The sequence below is a fragment of the Streptopelia decaocto genome, assembly GCF_964273445.1.
Source record: "Streptopelia decaocto genome assembly, chromosome: 11".
NCBI classification, from domain to species: Eukaryota; Metazoa; Chordata; class Aves; order Columbiformes; family Columbidae; genus Streptopelia; species Streptopelia decaocto.
The window spans coordinates 5996813-6017021 of NC_138666.1; the positions used below are offsets into that span (position 1 = coordinate 5996813).

At 52.9% G+C, this 20209-nt stretch overlaps 2 protein-coding genes across 2 annotated transcripts in view; one reads left to right on the forward strand and one right to left on the reverse strand.

Moving 5' to 3' along the window:
- FANCA (FA complementation group A) overlaps nucleotides 1–12309 on the forward strand; it is a 34405-nt gene extending 22096 nt beyond the window's left edge. Inside the window, exons 26-43 of the mRNA XM_082062899.1 lie at nucleotides 397–596; nucleotides 710–806; nucleotides 1046–1222; nucleotides 2276–2349; nucleotides 2751–2879; nucleotides 3347–3413; nucleotides 3663–3829; nucleotides 4434–4539; nucleotides 5568–5627; nucleotides 6000–6104; nucleotides 6790–6902; nucleotides 7664–7805; nucleotides 8973–9035; nucleotides 10229–10334; nucleotides 10717–10792; nucleotides 11144–11300; nucleotides 11672–11764; nucleotides 12169–12309. Of these exons, the coding sequence (XP_081919025.1) occupies nucleotides 397–596; nucleotides 710–806; nucleotides 1046–1222; nucleotides 2276–2349; nucleotides 2751–2879; nucleotides 3347–3413; nucleotides 3663–3829; nucleotides 4434–4539; nucleotides 5568–5627; nucleotides 6000–6104; nucleotides 6790–6902; nucleotides 7664–7805; nucleotides 8973–9035; nucleotides 10229–10334; nucleotides 10717–10792; nucleotides 11144–11300; nucleotides 11672–11764; nucleotides 12169–12276 (2040 nt within the window). The 3' untranslated portion in view covers nucleotides 12277–12309. The remainder of the gene's footprint in view (nucleotides 1–396; nucleotides 597–709; nucleotides 807–1045; nucleotides 1223–2275; nucleotides 2350–2750; nucleotides 2880–3346; nucleotides 3414–3662; nucleotides 3830–4433; nucleotides 4540–5567; nucleotides 5628–5999; nucleotides 6105–6789; nucleotides 6903–7663; nucleotides 7806–8972; nucleotides 9036–10228; nucleotides 10335–10716; nucleotides 10793–11143; nucleotides 11301–11671; nucleotides 11765–12168) is intronic.
- A 45-nt stretch (nucleotides 12310–12354) lies between these two features.
- ZNF276 (zinc finger protein 276) lies at nucleotides 12355–20136 on the reverse strand (the record flags this gene model as incomplete). The annotated part of the gene is made up of 11 exons (XM_082062898.1): nucleotides 12355–13121; nucleotides 13587–13686; nucleotides 13931–14048; nucleotides 14486–14561; nucleotides 14634–14744; nucleotides 15085–15165; nucleotides 16251–16329; nucleotides 17219–17710; nucleotides 18256–18308; nucleotides 18413–18722; nucleotides 19938–20136. The coding sequence occupies 11 exons, from the start codon at nucleotides 20134–20136 to the stop codon at nucleotides 12839–12841; spliced, it is 1902 nt and encodes a 633-aa protein (XP_081919024.1). The 3' UTR covers nucleotides 12355–12838.
- Between the last annotated feature and the right edge of the window lie 73 nt (nucleotides 20137–20209).

The window sequence follows — 20209 nt, forward strand, 5'->3', positions numbered from 1 at the left end:
GAGAACTGTTGGTTTTATTTCCTTTACCCCATGATATTGCAAGCGTGAATTAAAAGGCTGATAGACTAGGTTAGCTGTCATGGAAGCTAAAAAGCCTTGAGAGTCTCAAATTCTGCTGGGCTGAATACACAGGTAGTTGCTTCACGTCACTGCGTTATAGAAACAACCACATTTTGCTGCAGGTTGGCCAAAGGGAGCTGCACAATTTCAAAGAAGGGAGAACATGTTTGATGTAACTGATGTCTCTCATCTGCTAAATTGATATCACTGCACTAATTAGTCAATGGAAAGACGCAATGTTCTGCTACTTGATTAATCCTGAGGTTTTTCTGAGAAAGGTTGTTTTGTTAAAAATGAAATGTCCTTCTTCAGTTCTTTACTTCTGTTGGCTCGCAGGGTCCTTCTCTGGATGACGCTCACATTTTAGGACTAGCAGCTTTTGTGATCCACTTAAGTGAATCCAGAGCTTTAATTCCTGAAGTGGAAGTCAGTTTTGGGATTTCCCAGCCTGTTCCTGGAAAGGTCCTTTCCGTTTCCGAGTACTGGAACTCCTTGCTAGTGTGCAGGACGGAAGAGTCGTTTGCCTTCTGCCTGAGGTGAGATCATGCACCCACCATGTCCTCTTTGGTTTTGACTTTGGACTTTCATCAGTGGGAAGATATATGATTGAGCCAACCAGATAATGGAATTCTTTCTTTTTCTGTTTCAGGTTTTGCACTGCAGCAGCATCTTATCTCATGTGCAAGTTTTCATCCTGTTCTCATGAAGATTTGTGTGCCTTGTTTCCTCCTGACCTTGTTAAAAAGGTAAAAATAAAAAAGTTTTGCTATTACAAGAAAGATCAGTCTTGGTTCAATCTCCCACTGCAGACCCCTGTGCAACTACCACTTGTACAAAGAAAGTGATATAAAAATGCATCTTTGCACCCTCCCATCTTACCATCTTGTGTATTTGCTTGTTTGGCAGTTTCACACAATCAGAGGTTGCACTGGGCTTTTTCTTGTGGTGGAAACGTGCAGAGGTTGTTTTTGTGCTTTTGTTTTAGCTGCAATACCTCGTGCCACGGCTGAGCTTGGAAGCTCGTGGAATCCTGTGCGAGGAGCCTAAAACGGACCCCGTCTGGAGTTCCCTGTCACAGCCCTCGCTGAACTACAGGAGAGCCAGCCTGTGTTTATGGAAGCAAGCACGCTTTCAGGAGCTCTTGAAGGAAGAAGCGTTCCAGGTATAAATCTTATCCATGACTCAAGTTCACGCCGTAATTCTTATTTTTCAGATCTGCTCTCTGCAGTTTCCTTATTGGTGATAAAAAGCTTCTCGTAAAAAATTTAATGTGTGGAATGTTGGTCTGACAGTTGGAAGATGTGTGCACTAGGTTATGTGCTCAATGTTATTTGTAGATATTTTTATGGCGATAAGGTAGAAATACAAAACCAGAGGTAAAGCTTTTGTGTCCTATTCATTGCAAAAGCAGAAAGCTTGACAAGATATACCATACCAGTAAGAAAATGCTCCAGAACTGTAGAGAAAAGGCCTGTCTGTAACCTTGGCTTCCTCCTGTGTAGTGTCTGTGAAGCGATAGCAAGTCACGTAACTGAAAATGCTTGCTTGCGCTTTTTGGAGCTTCATCTAAATGTCAGCATTCTCCTCAACCACCCGTGTATCTGGGTTGTTTGGCTCCGTCTCGCTGTGAAGCAGGTTAACGTCTCAGCTATTCTCTTTATACCAGCCTTGAAATGTATCTGATTTGTCAGGATTTCTTTTTTTAACCTAGTTCATATAAAACCAGTTTGTCTTTGTGCAGAGGAGTTTGTCGTGTTACTAGAATGACTCCTTGTGCTTGGTTAGCTTGATGTACAAGGCTAAAACACCTTCGCATTATAACCTTTCTTTGATGCTTATCCCAGTCTGTCTGACTATGGTGCTTTGTTCATTTTAGCATTTATTTCTAATAATGTGTTCATTCTGGTATCTGGACTTTAAGAAGATGAGCATGTTTGGAAATGTCAAAGGGGTGGGTGTGTGCGAGAGATGCTTTATCATCTCACTGTTAGTAAATTTTTGAATGCCAGTGGGATTTAATTAAAGTTTCTTGCAAGGGAAACAGTCCAGGAACGTCCTTGGGTTGACGTCTCCTGTTTCGTATCTCGGCATCTGCATGGGGTTGTGTCTGGGCGGGGGTGTAGGTGGGTTTTATGGTGGGAAGAAGGTGGCTGTTCTGTACAAGTTACTTGCTGTGCACGTCTGCCCTCTTACCCAAAACTGCTGCTTTTCCCAGTTGTCTTTCAGAGAGTGGTTGCTGCTGGAGCTGGAGGTGTACCCTGAAAAGGATATTCTGTCTGCTTCGGAAAGGTGAGTGCAGAGAGGCTCTGTGGAAAAGGGAATTGTTCAAGAGTCTTTCCCACTCAAATTAGGAAAAAGCACTGAGGATCAGGAACTTAACAACTGAAGTAAATGAACAAGCTGCTGCAGGACACAAATGCCTGTTGACTATTAGTTTGTCCGGAGTGCAAGCAATGCTAGAGCGATATGTGTGTTTTAGCATAAGATGTTTCACAAGACAGCCTCTGCCCTGCATGCGCAGTCCTTCCAAATAACTTTTCACATAAGTAACAGGCGGCTGGTGGGTGGCTCTTCTGTGTCTGTCATCCTACTCCACTTGATGTGTGAACTTCCTTTTATTATACACGAAAGGATGGGCACCATTAAAAGGCCATGATAGGCTTCCTATCTTCTCCTTTTCGCTCTTGCAGACAGGATTTCCATCACTGGGCCATCTATCAACGGTATCTTCCAGCACCTTCTGCTTCTGGTGGCTGTGATGGAGACCTGGAGAAGGCCTGTGGTGTTATTATCAACACTGTCCTGGATTCCTCACAAAGGTATTTTGTGCCAGGACGTGCATTTCTGCAGAAGCAATGGTTCTAATGATCTTGCAAGCCAGGAGCCATGAGCTTGTGCCTTACACGGGGCTGTGATTTCTGGAGTGGAAGCAGTTCCTTTCTGGCAGGGAAAGCCGGGAGGTAGCTCTGTGTGACTCACCAGTCTCTGCATAAGAATCTTGCTCTAGGTGACAGAGGTCTGGGGTTGAAGTTACAGATAGTCCCTAGTCTGTCTGTGTAAGTTGAATTTGTATTCAGGTTTATTTGGCCAGACAAGCATCAGTACCCCTGAAAAAGTGGCTGAAGCTGGAAAATAAGGAGGGAGGTTCAGAGGAGAATTGCTGTCCCACCTACAGCTTATTTAAGGAACATTAATGTCAGAGCTTTGTGTTCATCTGAAGTCATTTGACTCTATTTGAATTGTGTTCCTGGGCTGACAGGGTGAATTACCTGTCTCTTGATTTCAGGTTGGACCTGGGTGGCTGTGGCACATCGAAGATGTCGATCAGGCCTGATGTTCTCTGCAGGCTGCAGGTGATTCCAGACTTTGATCCGTATCTGTACATTCAATCCTTCAATTTGACCAGATAAAGTATTTCTTAATACCTGAGTGTATGCGACGCTGACATTTAGTTCTCAGATGTGAGCAGTGGCATGGAGACTGAGAGGGATATTTTTCTTAGTGATCTTTGTCTTACTTGAGGGAAACAATCGGGGTTTGAATGCAAACTCGCGTGTAGCCCTCATGAAACTCGTTTCCCTCCTGACGCCCTCCCTGTGTAGGAGATGGTGCTGGAGCTGGGGTGTAGGCCGAAGTCACTTTCTGGCTGCTCGGATCTCCGGAGACACTTCTTGTTTGAGATTCTCCAGGAAAGACTGAAAGACAGAAAACACAGCTCAGCTTTGAGCGAGCAGTTGTGGAGGCGGCAGGAGCTGCTGCTGCACAGGAGGTAAACGCGGATCGAGACAGCCGGGAACACCATGAGCAGAACTGCTGCTCAAAGCAGTTACCATACGTACTTGTGCTGTGGAGTGACCTCTCTGATTCCACAGCAAGTGAAAAATGACACTACATGTTAGTAACAGTTGTGCCAGGGACATTTATTCCCGGGTAACCACGTGAATTAGCTGCGCTCCAGTTCGCCATCCTGGGCTACAAGTCCTCCCAGCCAGTAGCCTGGATTTGAAGGACCACACATCTTCATTGACTTTGTTTACAGCCAGCAACACTCGTAATGCCACCACTTGCAATAAACATGGTTAAATTGCTCTACTTGCTGCTGTAATCTAGGTTTGTGTTTCCATTTTTGAGCCATTGACAGTATCTATGAGAATGGTGTGTATACCTATTCTGTGATCTCATTGAAATGCAGGTTCTTTTCTGGGCATTTGGAAAAATTCCTTGTGCAGTTTCTGTCACAGTGTTTGAGATCTCTCACGTTTGACGTACTCTGAAACTCCTCTGAATGCCAAAGGCATGAGCACTGAGAGTGTGGAGTCTGATTCTCTTCTTGCCAGTAACCTCAGTTTTGTTTTTATTCTTCCTTGCCTAAGGATTCTGGTGGGGCTCCCTGCGTCCGCCCTGATCGTGACTTGTCAAAAAGGAAAGAAAACAATGCTGGACTGTGAAAACTTTTTTCATTTTGTAAACTCGGAGCTGGTATGTGTCATTAGCCAAATGACAGTTTCTTGTTGGCGAATGCTCTAAAGAAAGAACTTTAACTTGGGTTAGGACAGGAGTTAAAATGCAGCCAAACTTGAAACAAGCTTGTCTTATATCAGAGCGTAGGGAGGTTCAGCTCATTATGCTTGAGACTTTCCAGCTCTGCGGAGGTGCCCTCGGCACTGTCTGCTGCGGGATGACTTTTGGGCTCATCCATTTGGAATTGCGGTGGCATTTTACACTGTTGAGAGAGAATCCTTGGGAAATGGTGTATGCAGATCCATGGTCCAGGGGAAAAAATCACCGTTGGGTGATCGCAGAGCAGCCTGGCCATGGCTTGGGCAGTTCTTGAGAGTTTTTCCAGTAGCGTTGTTTGCAACAATGTGTGTCTCTGGTGCATGCACACGTGCAGCAGCCTTGGGGACGTTCTCCCGTGTGGATGCATTGTCCGTCTGTGCCACCTGCTCTTTGTTTTTTCATAGCAGGTTAGAGGGGAACCCACAGTGTTCCTGTGGAGGCTGAGGAGCAAGGGCCTGAGCTCTTCTCCAATTCCTCCATCATGCCAAGGCGTTAATTTAATTTACTGGGTGTAGAGTGAGATCCTGCTCATCCTCCTGTGTTACATACACAAGAGAAACATTCAGAAGCATCTGTGCAGTTTCCTGGGGGCAGATCAGTTGACTTGCATGTCCCTAGAGCACTGGTTTGTGTTCCAACGGCCTTTTCAAGGCTCCTGCACTGTCATTAGGCACAGCCAGAAACCTTCATTCATTCCAAGACTGTTAATCAAAATGCCGCTGCCACCAACCAGTGATACACTGGGCCCTCCGGTTTGCTTCCTAGTGCTGAGACTGCAAAGCTCTACCTGGTGCTTCACATAGAAACGAAATTTCTGTGTTCTGAGCTGATAACTCAGGATCTCACAGGGAGCTTTTGTGCTGTGCGAGACACCCAAAGTGTTTTAAGAAAATCATAATTCAAAAGAGAAGGAATGATTTTGTGTTTTCCTCCTTCTCTTCTCGCAGAAGAACGTCTGTTCCAGGGGGTATGCGCTCTCCTACGACATCACCGCCCACTTCTTCAGGGTAACGCTGCTTTTGTTACTGCTCTGTTGTCTGTCCTGGCCAGAGTAGATGTTTCTTTACCAGGATACCTGACTAGATGCTGTTCTTAGCAATGAGATATGCTATTTGTACCCTTGTTTTGAGAGTTGTTGGTGAAAATTCCAAAAAGAGCAGCAATCCAGGAAAGTGAAGAGAAGGAGCTGGAGGAAGGTAGTGGCAGAGGTTAATTGTAATACAATATATACAGGTGGGGGAAGCAGAAGCACACAGTTCTTTTGCTGGGCCATGCTGACCCCTACAGTTACCTCTGATTAGTTTACAGGAGGCTTGGGGAGTTATTAATACTTCAAAGCACATGTGTGTGTAGTCATCTGGTAATTTATCCTCTTGCAGGGCCTGCTGAACGCCAGTGTGGGCTGTGAGGAACCAGCAGAAGCGGTCAACAATGTTCTCGCAGTGTGTCAAACCAAGTGTCCTGTTTTGCTCTTCTCTGCAGCGGTAACTGCTCACATTTCATTTTAAGAGTGCTACATGAAAATTCAGCATTGGTTCAGAGCATTCATTTCAAACTTCACTTAATGTAAGCTGTGAAGTGTGGGGGTTGTAATTCTTAATGCCTTTGGATAACTGCAGAGTTTTAGTACCCCTGGTGCTGCTGATCCCGGCGCTGGGATGGAACCTGCCTTGGTTTGGGGGTGTCACTGCAGAAGTGGGACAGGGGCTGTTCAAGAGTGAGAAGCTGGGAGACTTGACTTGGTTTTGGATTCACTGTGGAGGGACCGGTTGTTATGTGCCAAACAACCAGAAAGTCCATAAAGCACAGATGTTTTTCTCTCTTGTGTGTGTAACTGCTCATGCGCTGTTTTACACGGGGATACATGTTTTTGTTGCATGTGGTAAGTGTGTACATCACCTTTTGCCGAACAGTTCTTTTGTGATGACTGGTCCTGCTAGAGGAGTTTGAGGGTACCATGGTATGAACACGGTCACAAATGACCCTCTCTGCATTTCTGGGATGTGAAACTCCTCACGTTTCTTATGTTTCCATGTACAATTTGGACTTTTTCATTATGGAGGGGGGAAAAAAAAAAAACCTGTTCGCCAAGTACCTGTCTGAGGTAGCATGCACACAACTCCGAAGTTCACCACCACTAATGCTGCTGGTTTCTGCTTCTCTTCCCAGCTTTGGTGGCCCAGGCTGGAGCCGGTGCTTTGCTCGCAGTGGAGGAGGCTCTTCCAGGCTCCGCTTGCAGAAGGACTGGAGCAGCTGAGGGCAGGGCAGTCCATGGCTGCCCGGTGTGTGTGAGGAATGCACGGGGCTGCGGGCAGGAGAATTGGCTCTCTGCGGGTTCAGTGCCTGGCACAGCCGTTCCGCGGGGCAGGCGGGGGTTCTGCAGGCTGAACAGAATGCTGATGGGGACCGAGGCGTGTAGGACAGCTCTGCACAGATCCCTTTGTAGAGTTTAACCTCAAAACAGGTCATTATAATTATTTAGTCTGACCTTGCGTGTGATATGGGTCAGAGTGTTCCACCATAAGGAAAGAGAATCTTTTCAGAGGAGACTGGAAGGCAGAGTCGTTGTGGGACAGACACTGGAAATCCCTTTAGCACAGTGTTGAGTCATTCCCTGGAGCTGCCGCACCCTTTGCTCCCTGGGCTGGCTGAATCTCTGGTTTCCTGGAGCTGCTGACTGCTCCTCTGCTGCACGCTGCTGTTCAGCCTGCACCTGTTCTCCAAAACCTGGGAACTTAGCGTAAGAATCTCCTTGCGGGCTATAGAAATGTAATAATGACATCAGGTGTAACAGTGTATACACTTAACTACCTGTCTGATGGCTGACAAAAGACATTTGGGAATGCTGCTGTCTTCTAGACTTTCATTTTTTAACCTGTCTCCATGTAGCATCCAACTGCAGGAAAGAAAAAAGGAGATAATTTATTTTGTCCCAATCACAGACTTATACCTGTTGCCCAAGCCCCTGATTTCCTCCTCATTCACAGCTGTGATGTATTTTATTTTATTTTATTTTATTGATATGCTGATTTTTGTTTCCTAGCTTCCTTTCCTCAGGAGCGGTTTTCCAACCATCCAGCCCTCCCTGGACGTCGGCCGCCTTCCTCCACTGCGTGGTTCAGCAGCAGTTGCCGTGTGGACGAGAGAGAGACGCGCTGAAGAGGCTGGGGACTGACGCAGAGCAGGCAAGGCAACGCATTTCACATGTCTGCTCTTCCCTATGCTTGAAGACTGGAACGTCTTTAACTGAGAAATTATTGTCCTGAGACACAGACATATCCTTGAGGTTAAATCTCATATCCTGTTTGTGAAATCTTGTAGGTGGCTAATTGATAAACTGTAAATTACCTGGAGCTAAATACTTATCCTAGAGGCAAAGTTGTTCCAAACTTGAACTTTTAACTCAGATACTGGCTCCTCTGTGAAGTCAGGGAGGACAATTAAACAGCTGCTTTAAAAACTGAAGCTGCAGAGAGCGCTGTGGGGGTTGAGAGCCCAGTCCAGGCGTGCCAGGATCACCTCTCCCTCTGAGCAATCCTTGTGGATTTTAGCTTGGGCAGTTTGGCTGGGAGGTAAAGGAGACACAAAAAAATTGTGAGACAGAAGTGGAGGCATTTTCAGGGGGAAGATGTGCTGAGAATCCCAGGACCAGACCTCCTGAGGGTTTTCCCAAGTCTGTTCTGGGAAATTCGTGCCCACTTGACCGTGCTCGGTGCCCTCGTGCAGAGGAATTCTCTGAGTGCTCTGCTGAGGAGGGAGCTGAGCTGCTGCCCCCAGCTCTGTCACTGGATCTTTCAGGGGACAGCTGGGAGCAGAGCTCAGTGTCCCCTGTGCGGAGACACTCGCAGGTAGATGGTGTTGAAGCGGAACCTGTGCCTGACTATTCACGCCTCAGTTTTATCACTCCGGGCAGCAGTTACGGTAGCAGCTCCTCTCACTATTTACACTGGTCTGGAGCCAAAAGCTGTGAGTCAGAAACTGGTGTCACCGAGTTGATACGGGCATGTGGTACATGCAGAAAAACAGCAGCTTTCACCTCAAAAATCCTCCTTGAGACAGGAGGATGCCAGGAAGGGATGCGGGAGGGATCAGAAAAGCAGTAACAAGCGTAAGTCAGGGCAGGCTGTGGACAGAGAATTGAGGGTGGAATTTCCCCTTAGAAGCAATGAAGGATGCCAGGCTGCAGTCTCTCTGCTTCAAACATGTTGCCTTACCCTGGGAGGAACGGCAGCACTTGTGGTTCATCCAGGTCCGTCCTGGGAGTGCACTTCATGAAATGTTCTTTCCCGATGGGAAAGCACAAGTTCTGAGCCACCGCGGATACAACTAACAGTGATCTCTTTGCCTTGTAGCTGCTTATTTCTCTGCTGTTCTTCTCGCTCATGGATCTCATCTCGGCAAAAATAGCACCAAAGGTGAGTTCAGCCCTGAGAGAATTCTTGTGACACTAAATATGTCTGATCCGCTTGGTTTGCTGCCTGAAAATGCTTCATAGTGGCACTGCGAAGGCTGGTGGCTTGTTCTGCCAGAAGGAAGGGATCAGTAACCCCAGACAGAGCCTGCTGAAAGCCTGTCTGTTCCTATCAGATTAAACCTGGATTTTGCTCTAACGAACACATCTCCCCTTTTGCTACGGCAGCTTTTATTTCTCTTCCTGAATGACTTACTATTTTCAGTTTCTTGTTCAGGCTTTACACCTCCCAGGTAGCGCAGGAACCTCATCTCTCAGCTTTTGTGTTGCATTTCACATTTGTTAGATGACGTTTTTCCTCAGGCTGGAAACATACGTGGTATTTCAAAGGAGAAGGGCAGCCCAGCAAGGAGGAACATTGGTTTCCAAATGATTTAACATTATTAAATGAAGGAGCAAAGATGACAAGGTTCTTCCAGCAGCTGTTGGCCCCAAGCACCCTCCTGCCTTGGAATGCTTTTTGCTGTTTTCTCGGCTTGGACGTGCAGCTGCTTGTGTAGTCACCTAACGGATTGGGTTGGGGAGCAGATTTAAGTTAAAAATCATCATTTGGCCTCATTGTCTGTCTTTGGGGGAGTCTGGAGGAAGAGTCATTGGGGAGATAAACACCTTGAGCAAACAGATCTGGGAGCTTCTTCCAAGTAAAATGAGTAATGCAAAGAGAAAAAAAACAGCCCCAAGAGATGCTGTTGATAGGTGGGTTCAAGGGCCTCAAGTTGCACCAGGGGAGGTTGAGGTTGGATCTTAGCCCCAAAGGGCTGTGGGGCATCGGAACAGGCTGCCCAGGGCAGTCACCATGGATGGAGTCACCATCCCTGGAGGGTTGAACAGATGGAGATGGGGTTCTCAGGACATGGGGCAGTGCCAGGGGTGGGGGAACGGTTGGACTTGATGATCTTAAACATCTTTTCCAATCAAAATGATTCTGATTCTCAGCTAAGCCCTGGTCTGGCTGGGGGATGAAGGCACTGCCTGACTCCAGTGCCTGACTGCCCGGGGAATCCAGGCTGCTGGGCGAGGGGAAGACTTGGTCTGCATTCAGAATGGTCCTTTAACAGAGCACTTAATGTGCACAGTCTCTTGGGGTTGATGTAACTAAAGCCTAAGACAAACGTGACCTGTCTTTCTGACACCCAGGAGGGAGTGGATTTTCAGCCGTCTCTGGAATGGTCGCTGGAGATCTTGCAGTGCCTGGAGGAGAGGGGCACGTCCTGGCCGCTGCTCTTCCCTTCGGCAGAGAATGGTGAGCATGTCTCATCCCTGAGGGGTGCAGACATTCGATTAGGCGCTGGACCGGCACGACCCAGTGCTTTAACACATGTACCTGTGAGAAGGAACCGATGGGCCTTTGTAAGAGCATGAAAAATGCTGCTTTGGGTAAAAGCTGAGAGCACCTGGCTGCCACTCTGCAGTGTGGTGACCCAGCTGATGACTGGGGACAACTGACACTCAATTTTGTTCCCTCTAGTAGAGAAATCCCCTGGGGGGACAGCTGGCTTCTGGTGATGTCCCCACACCCCAGCACTGGTGTTAATTGTGGGCTGGAAGGAAACTGCAGCTGCTGTACTGGTCTGCAGGGTGGCATGAGGAACCACCAGGGATCTTAATGTTTCTCTCTGTCGCAGACCCTGGAAAATACCATGTCTTGCACAGCGCAGCCTCGGACCGTCACATCCAGCTCCTGCCTCTCGCCTTCTACAGGTACAGAAGGTCCTTCTGGGGAGAAAGGTGTCACGAGGGAGGACATGGTGGGTGGTTTGTGGGGTAACTGTTCTGCTGGGCTGTGAGCCGAGCCCTTCCCTTGGCTGTGCAGGAGGGAACACTTGATCACAGCAGGAATTTTGTTTAAGGAGCCTCAGTTCTTTTGCTGGAAGTTTCCTTTCAGCTTCATGCTCAAACAGGGGTGTCCCCGGCTGCCCCCCCACTCCTCGCAGTGGGGTGACCCCACACACAATGGGATTTGTAACATGGACAGCAGCACGAGCAGCTGCTGTGCTGGACTCCTGTCATCCTGTGCGGGGCCGCTGATCAGACATGGTGTGTCACCTCCAGCCTCACCCCTGCCTTCCGCCCCGAGCTGCTCACCCGAGAGCCGACCTTCCTCCTTGTGGCGCTCGATCTGTATGTCCAGCTGCTCCGGCTCTTTGTGGAAGGGAAGGACTTGCCGCAGTCTGATCAAGTCGGGGAGGTCCCAGACCTCGCAGAGTGTGTGAGTAAAGCTCCGTCTCCTTTTTTTTTTTTCCCCTCTTGTAACTCTGAATCCTGTTCCTCATCCCTTCCCCTTGCAGCATCCCTCTTGTTCCCACCTTCCTGTAGAAGCAGATGCAGCAGCTGTTTGCACCTTGGGGCTGACAGAAGCTGCCGGTGCTGCTGCCCAAAATCTGGGCTGTCTGGCCGCTATCTGTCCTGTGCGGGACCTCGGGGTGACTGCGGTCACGGCTCAAGTGATCGTGTGACTTGTGAACAGCCTGTGGGTGCAGTGTGGTGGTTCCCATGTCACTTTTGGCGGCAGGGACTGAGAGCCCACAGTGATGTTGTGCTCGGCCTCGACTGCCCGTGTCTCTTCTCCGTGTTCTCCAGGGGGATCCGGTGGAGCTCATCGCCACAGCCCGGCGGTTCCTGCTTGGTGCCATCCCGCGATGCCCTGCCCGAAGCTTTGGGAACATCCAATCGGTACGTTGAATTTTTTTCCTCCTCTCTCAGTGTGTGATTGCTGCTCCTGCCTTTCCTGGGCACAGATCCTGTGCGGGTGCTGCCTGCTGAGCCCCTGACACGCAGCATTTCCGTGACACGTTTGGGAGCAGGGCTGCAGCCTCTGGCTTTCTCAGCAACGTTAAACACAGCCCTCCCGCTGTCTCATTCCCTCTGTTTGTTTAATGCCTGGTCTTGGGGGAAATATCAAGCATGGCCAAGTGGCAGGAGCTGATGTTTCCCACCAGCCAGGAGCCCATCTTATTTCTGTGCAAATTGGCAACAGCTTCGCCCTCCTCTCCCTCTGCAAAATGCTTGGGTGCTGCTATAACTCACTCTGAGGCAGCACGAGTGGATCAAACACTGGGTGTTTGCCCTCTCCCCAGCTCGTGTCTGTGTGTGAAGAACTTGACCCCGAGCTGGGAGTCACTCTCCTGCACTTCTCGAGGCCCAAGGCAGCTATGGAGCTGGAGGAAGAGCTGCTGCTCTTCTGAGGGATGCGCAGGACACCCCAACTCTGCAGGAAGGGTCAGACAAGGTGCCACCTTTCTACGAGCACTGTTTCTTTCAAATTAACTTTGTAAATAATTTATTATAAGCATAACCATGAAGCTTTTGTTACAATAAAAAGTAGGTTACAAATTTCAGTTTAGACTTGCTTTGGGAATCATAATTTTTTTTTTTTCCAAAACAGTTGCTTTTAGTCACTGCGCTGCTCCTGTACCCTGACAGCCACCACAGGGCACTTCTGTACAGGCAGCAGCTTGCACAGGCAGGAACAGTTTTGGCCAGTTCTGGTTTTACAACTGTGTGCGTGGGGAGAAGGGGACACCAAGGGATGCTGCCACCATCCCCTCCCCAGGGTCAAGAGACTCTTAGTACAACACTGCTGAATCGGACGTGAGCATGGAGAACCACAGCATGATAACAAGCTTTTTCTGAGCAAGCTGAAGCTAATTCCACTGAGTTCTTTGGGAGGCTAAAACGTAGATTAAAAATCTCCACTCTGCCATAAAGTTTCTAAAGGACTGGACAGGGAAAGCGTCCCTATCCCCCTCAGGTGGGCTCCTGCTGCACAGTCACTTCTGGCTTTATTGCCTGGCTCTCTGAAGTCCCTGACGTGCTGAGGAGAAGGGGCTCTGGCTCCAGGGACTTGGCCTTGTCCTGAGTCTGGGTCAGAGGATGCACCATGGACATGTGGACGTTCAGGTTATGTGCCTTCTCAAAGCGCTTCCCGCACTGGTCGCAGGCGAACTCCAGCTCCGTCTCCGCTTTGTGTTTGGTCATGTGGTACTTGAGCGACGCGCGCTGCCGGCACTGGAAACCGCAGATCTCGCACCTGCAAGGAAACGCCGATCCTGGAGCCGCAGCTGTGGCCTCCACTCCTTGTCATGCGGAATGAGCCCACAAGGAGGAAAGAATTGTTGGCCCTGAGGGTGGTGAGAGCCTGGCCCAGGTTCCCAGAGAGGTGGTGGATGAACCATCCCTGGAGACATCCCAGGCCAGGCTGGACGGGCTCTGAGCAACCTGAGCTGGTGAAGATGTCCCTGCTCATGGCAGGGGGGGCACGGGGGGAGCTGGGAAGGTTCCTTCAACACAAACTGTTCTGTTATAAGCTCTGGAGCTGGGGCAGGTGTTGTGGGGGGACACTTAAAGCGATTGAGCCAGGACCCTCCTGCTCCAGCAGGGTTCACATCACAGAATTACCCTGTGCTAAGGGCAGTGACCAGGAGAGCTCGGCAGAACGTCCTTGCTCCTGCTCTCCCTTTCCCTAGCTACGAACGGAGGGTTGGTTTGCACTTACTGGAGGGGCTTTGCTCCCGAGTGCCGCATCTGATGGACCGAGAGGTGTTTGCGTTGCTTGAAGGTCTGTCCACATTCATCACAGATATAATTGCGTACCTCTGCAAGGGAAAAAGGGAGAGTGTCAGTGATTCCACTGAGTTCTCCTGCATGAAACGCTCATGCACAGCTGCCCATCCCGACTGGTGGAGTCAGAATTCCTGCCTCTGCCTCACATTCCCCGGTGATGGCTCATTACAGGGTTACAGGTGAGACGGATGGTTCTACACCCCCCCAGAGTCTTGCACAAGCCTCGTGTAGCCACTCGCTGGATGTCTGTAATGCCTGTTGCCGGCTGGGACACACCTGTATGGATGAGTTTCACATGACGCTGCAGGTACCGGTCAATCATAAACACCTTGTTGCAGCCAGGGTGAGGACAGGGCCTCTCCCGAACCTCTTCATGATGCTCTTTGATGTGTTTCTGCAAAGAAAGGACAGAGTTTCCCAACCCCTGAGTTGCATTTTCCCCAGTGACAAACTTGAACGCCCCAATAAATGAGACGCGCATCTTGGTAGGCTCACACGTCAGCACTGCTTCACTGTGAAAACACAGAGATTTGCACCCAAATCTATCCGCAGCAGCGGGGGCTTTACCAGGACACAGTATGGCTCACTCCTGGAGCCACTGCCAAGCCAGCGGCTGGTGGCCAGAGCAGTGCACGGAGCCGGAGCAGCGCCCAGTGCATTTGGGAGCACACAAAAGAACTCAGACTCGCAGCAGGACTTTGCTTAGCAGCTCGTTGCCTCCCACAGAGCGAGGCAGTGAATTAAATCCATCAGAGACCCTCTCTTCACATGGACACTGCTCCGTAATGCTCAGAGCTGTGGGCTGGAGATGGGAGCGAACCCCGAACGCACCTTCATGCCGTCCGCCCCTCTGTAGACCGCAGTGCAGCCCTGGTAAGGACACTTGTAGATGGTGGGCAGCTCCTCCCTGCGAAGCAGAACCCGCCGTCAGCCATGTGCACACATGGGGGTGCTGCCCCCCACCCCTGCTCTGCGGTACCTTTCACATTTGATTTTTTTTTTCCAGCCCGGCTTAGGCCCCGGCTTCTTCCTTATTTTGGGCTCTTCTGCCTTCTTGGCTTCTTTGCTGTCACTTTTCTTGCTAGAAACCCTGCAAGAAGGGAAGAAGGAGAGTGGTTTAATATTGATCTTGGTTTTAGTCCTCCCACCTGATCATCCCCAAGTGTTAAGCCTGGTCTGACGGCTCAGCCTGACACATGACCTGGCAATGCAGGGGCCCGCATGAGCTGAGCTGCCCAACTTAGTGCCAGGGATGAGGGACGTGGCCACACTCTAACCCGACAGGGACACGGGTGCTGTGGCAGCGTGGGGACCCCCTGGCAGGGACAGGGAGGGGACCGAGGCCACCGGGAACGTGATGATGCTGGCCCAGTTGAGCCCAGCTCAGCAGAGTGGGCAGAGCTCTGTTAACCCTGCAGGAAGCAACTTACTTCTTTTCAGGGTATGGCTCGAAGGAGTCGTCTGAAGATGCCATGTTCCGCTTCTCATTTTCATCATCGCTCAAGAAGTCCCTGAGAGAGAGAAGATGCCGTTACCAACACTGCACCGGCAGCAGCCGTGATACGTGTTCTGTATTCCCGGTGCATCCGTCCCCCGTGTGCAGCAGCCGAGGCTCCACATGTTCTCCCCCATAACCTCCCCGAGCAAACAGCACGGTGAACGCAGCAAAGAGCAAAATTCAGCCCTTTTACCACCAGATCTCTGCGAGGATAATTGAGCCACTGTCAGGAGAACAAAAACCAGCTGTTACTGAAAAGATCTATTTACGGTTGAGGGACGTTGCCACCGCTTCCTGTATTGGGACAAGCAATTTGTAAAGCAAGAATGCAATGTAATTGTCTGGCGCAGGTTAATTAAGCTGCAGGTCATTCTGTGTTTCCTCATACACAGCAGCCACAGAGGTTTGAGTTTTCCTTTCTCCTCCTTTTAAGCCCTAAGCCACACAAGAAATGATTGATTCTGAAAACAGGAAATAGGCAATAAACTATTGGGGCACTTTTACTGTGACAGCTGCCAGATTTAGCTGATGCACCAAAATAGGTCTGTGCTCAGCCACTTCATAGACTGAGAATGATTGGATTCAATTATCGGTTATTGATGAGCCTCACGTTAAACTCCTACAATGGAAGGATTTAGCCAAATGTTTGGTCATAAGACTGCTGCACTGCAGAGTCCATCCTGCTCCCCATTGATCGCTCTCCCCGGGAGCCAACGGGGCGATTTCTCTGAGTGCCGCCCGTCGCTCTCCCGCAGCCCCAACCCCGTGACCGAGCAAACCCTGACACCCCCTGCACAGCCCCTTCCCCAGAGCATGGAAGGGACTGAAATGGGAGCAGGTTTGCTGGAATCAGCCACCAGAGGCACACGTGTGCAAACACACGCACACCGCTGTGCAAACCCCCCCGCAGAGGGATTGAGGAGGGGGGGGTCAGCACTTTGGTGGTGTGAGCTCCAGCACAGCCACGGCGGAGCCACTGCCCCACACCGCTGGTGGCCTCGGGGACCAGGTCACCGGTGGAGAAAGAGCTCTCCGAGGCGGGTCAGTCATACTGGCAAAGAAGACATTTAGGCTATTTGAAACCCACTCTTCTCTCACCCCTCAGAAAGGTCACTGAACTCGTCTTTTACCCGCTCATCCGACGTTGCAGCCAGAACCTGCTTCCCACTCAACTGTCCTGGGGAGTGAAGGAGAGAGAACACGGCGCGTTACGAGGAAAAGCAGCAAAAAACGGCCAGCGGATATGGCTGCGGAGAAGGAGCCGACCGCTCTGGGTTCACTCATGGCGGCTCATACTGCATGAATACACGTGCTCCCTCACAAGTTCACGATTATCTAAACCAAATTCTGCATCTCGAGTGCTCGGAGACTGCTTGCCCTGCGCCCCAGGGACAGGGAGAGTCTTGACTCTGGAGGTCCCACCAGCATCTTGTGGTTTCCCCCATGACACCCACTCCATAACCCAAAGACTCATCCCCAAGTGGGTCCCAGCTGCTGTTTCTCTTTCCACCTCTTGTGGCTGTCAGAGCCAAAAACGGCCCAGCTTCTGCAACTCAAAATCGCTGTTAATTCCCCTCTTCTGGAAGTGGCATTTGGGGATTTCAGCAGTAAACCCACGTTAACTCGGCTCACGGGCCAGCCCACCCGGCTCCTGCTGTTGGGCATCACCCAACCCCTCCTTGCTGGAATATGGACAGGGTTTGGATTGAGCAGAAAGAAACCTCTGACAAACATGGTTCTAGAGAACCAGCAACTGTTCCACACTGCTTGACAGGCACACGTCCCTGGCAGAGCAGGGCAGCAGGGTCTCACCCTCTTGATCGGGGGAAACAGCACCTGGGGTGAGGAGACCGGCTCGTTTTGTGCAACGTGGTTGGCTGAACCCGTGTTCCCTTGCACCTCAGTGTCCCCCATCAGAGGTGACTCTCTGGGCAACCTGCGCTCCCCCCAAGGTCAGCGTCCTCCCTGGGCAGCTGGAGTCCCCGAGGAGGGGCCCAGCCCCACCACTGCTCCCTGCGCCGGCTCTCTGTCCCTCCCCAGAGGGAATCAGACGGTGAATCCCTTACCTGTGGCACCGCTCAGCGGTGACATGGGCTGCGGCAGGGCTTGCTCCTGTACGGAGGCCGCGCTGTCCAGTTGCGAGTGAGATGAATCCCTGTTCTGTGGTAGCTCGTTCTCCACGTTCAGTGGTTCCGATGTGGTCCCTTTGTTTGCAGGCTGCTGGCAAGGGGTTGTCCTTACTGGAGCGTGCTGGGCTTTGGGAGTAGAAACAGCCTCAGCATTGTCTGCCCCGTTGTCAGTCAAGCGCTGCGCCACGCTCTTGTTCCACTCCCGTTTGACGGACAAGGCGTTGTCGATGAGCACCGTGCTACAGTCCGAATCCGTATCCATGACGTAGTCATGGCCGTCGCCGCAGCCCCAGACAGCGCGGATGATGCCGCAGTACTCGGAGGAGAGGACGCTGCGCAGGCTGGGCACCGCAGGGCAGCTCCCAGCATGCGTGTGCGCCCACGACACCAGGCTGTGCAGGCACTGCGGGCTGGATGTGATCAGGTCCACTGGCAGGGGGGACAGGCAGCACAGGCACAGTCAGTCCCCTGGGCCAGCAAAGGGCATGGCCACCCACAGGGAGAGACCCGCCACCCCCCTGGGGAGGGGACAGGGCTGGGGACCACGGCTGCGCTGGGCTTGTGCATCTGAAGGCAGGTGGGAGACACCCTGAAGGTGCTGCAGCTGCAGGCACTGGGATATGGATGGTCCCACTGGCTGCCAAGGTCATTGATTTTACAGCTGGAAGTGCATTTTACAGCTGAAAATGTATTTCTGATTGCCCCTCAGTGCCCGATTACCCCCAAACCTGCTCTGCCTGCCTCTCACAACTCTGCCATGGCCTGTGCCCCGTGAGCTCAGCTCAGGGCGGCCGGTGCCAGTGAGGACCGTCCCAGGGAGAGCCCGTGGCAGTGAGAACCAGCCAGAGTGGGCATGGCAGTGCCGAGGGGCGCAGGAACAGCCCTGCCACGGGTCATTCCCCAGCACATGTAAGCCCCAGCCTTTCTGTTAATGGTATCACAAAAAGAAAAGAGCTCTGGGAGCAGAGACTCACCCAGACAGGAGGCACCTCCTTCCGCGCCTGGCTGGGCCTGGCCCGTGCTACTTCTGCAAAAACCAGAACAGCACAGTGGGGTCTCGGGGGTTACGGAGGGACCACGCGCCAACACACAGCAAGTTACTGCTCCCGGGAAGGAAGAACTGCCACGTACTTTCCTTTCGACTTCATGTGGCCCGTGGGAGATGCGTTCACCCTCTGGATAAACGTCCTGAGTACGCTGCGACATTTGTAGAACTGCGCGTGGCATTTCTTGCAGACGAACTGGGGAAGTGCGGGGTCCTGCCGCACCGCCACGCCAACCAGCCGCTGGAAGTCGCTGAAGAAGACCTGGTCCACGCGGCGCTGCTTCTCCGAGTTCTCCCCCATCACCGGCACCTTCCCGAACGCATTGCGCAGGCTCCTGGATGAGAACTTCCCGTGGCAGAGGCGACAGTACCCGGTGCTCAGGGCTCTGCCGATTCCTGCCGGGGAAGGACTGAACTGAGAGCAGAGCAGGTGGCTGCATCCGAAGGCACCGGCACGCTGTGAGCTGCTCCCCTTGCCCGGCCGCCTCTGGCTTCAGCGTGAGCACAACAAAGCTGGGCAAGAGGAGCGAGCCCTTCCCCGTAACCGCCCCCCGTGCAGACCAGGGTGCCGCACCACACTCCGTTCACCCCAAAATCAGCCTTTCAGCCCCAACTGCCCCAGCGGGGGAACCTTCTCCTGGCTGCGGCATTCCCGAGGCTCACTTGCACATTTGTGCTTTTGCAAACACCATCCCCAGATTAAGCAGTTCTTCACCCTCCCCAGCCTTTATCTTTAAAGTATTTATAGGCAGCGGTCGCATCCCTCAGCCCCTGCGAGCCTGAGAACCCCCAGCACTCGCAGCCCGTTATAGACCCCCTGACCGTGGTCCGGAGTAGGGCAGGGAGCCGGGATCTGCTGACCCGGAGCAGCGGGGCAGGGCACAAAGCGCCTCTCCCGCTCCCGGTTCACCGCCCCGTCCCGTCCCGCAGTGTCCCCGCCCGGCGGAGCGCAGCTCCGGCTCCAGCCGCCGCTGCGCCCCGGCCAAACTCCCGCGGAGCCTCTCCGGGTCCTGGGGGACACAGCCGGGCCTTGAACCCTCCACCTGCCCGGGACGGGGACAGGGAGGGGGCGGGTCCCGCCTGCAGCCCCGGCCGTGGCGGGGACCCCGCAAACAGCCCGCGGAGCCCGTGGTGGGGACACCCGCAGAGCCCCAGGGTGGGGACAGCGGCGGGGACGGGCCGGGGGTCGGTGTGTGCCCGGCCCGGGGGGGCTCAGCCGTTGTCACCACCGGTGGTTTGTCCCCAGACACCCGCTCGGGACCGTTCGGCGATCGCGCTCATCTCCCGCAGGCACCGGGAGGTTCGGCCGCCTCCAAACCGGGCCGGACAACAGCACCGGGGAGCGTCCGCGCCCGTTCTGCCGCCGCACCCGCTCCTCACCGGGGTATTTACCGACAGCGGGAGCCGCAGCTCCGCCGAGCAAACGGGCAAACCCGGCCCAGCGCAGGCAGACCCGCCGCCCGAGCGGCTGCCGGGGGCGCGGAGCCCCGGGAACGGGGGCGGCTCCCGGGGAGGGGCGGCAGCGGCGCCTCCTGCCCGCCGGGAACCGCCCGGTGCCGGTGCCGTGCCCGGGGCCGCCCGCGGCCGCGCTCCCTCCCGCCCGGGCCTCACCTGCCTCCGGGGCCTCGCCGAGGGCGCCGGGCCGTGTCCAGGCGGCGGCCGCCGGGGCCCACCCGGCGGGGGGCTCGGGGGGCTCCTCCGCCGCCTCGGTGCCGCGGGCTGCCGTGCCGGGCCGCCGTCGGGGCTCGGGGGCCGCCGCGCCGGGGCCGCCCGCGGCCGCCAGGAACCGGCCGCGCCGATCGCGCTTCATCGCCGCCGCCGCCGCGGGCCCGGCCCGGCCCGCCCCGCCCCGCCCGGCGCAGCGCCCCCTGCCAGCCGGAGGA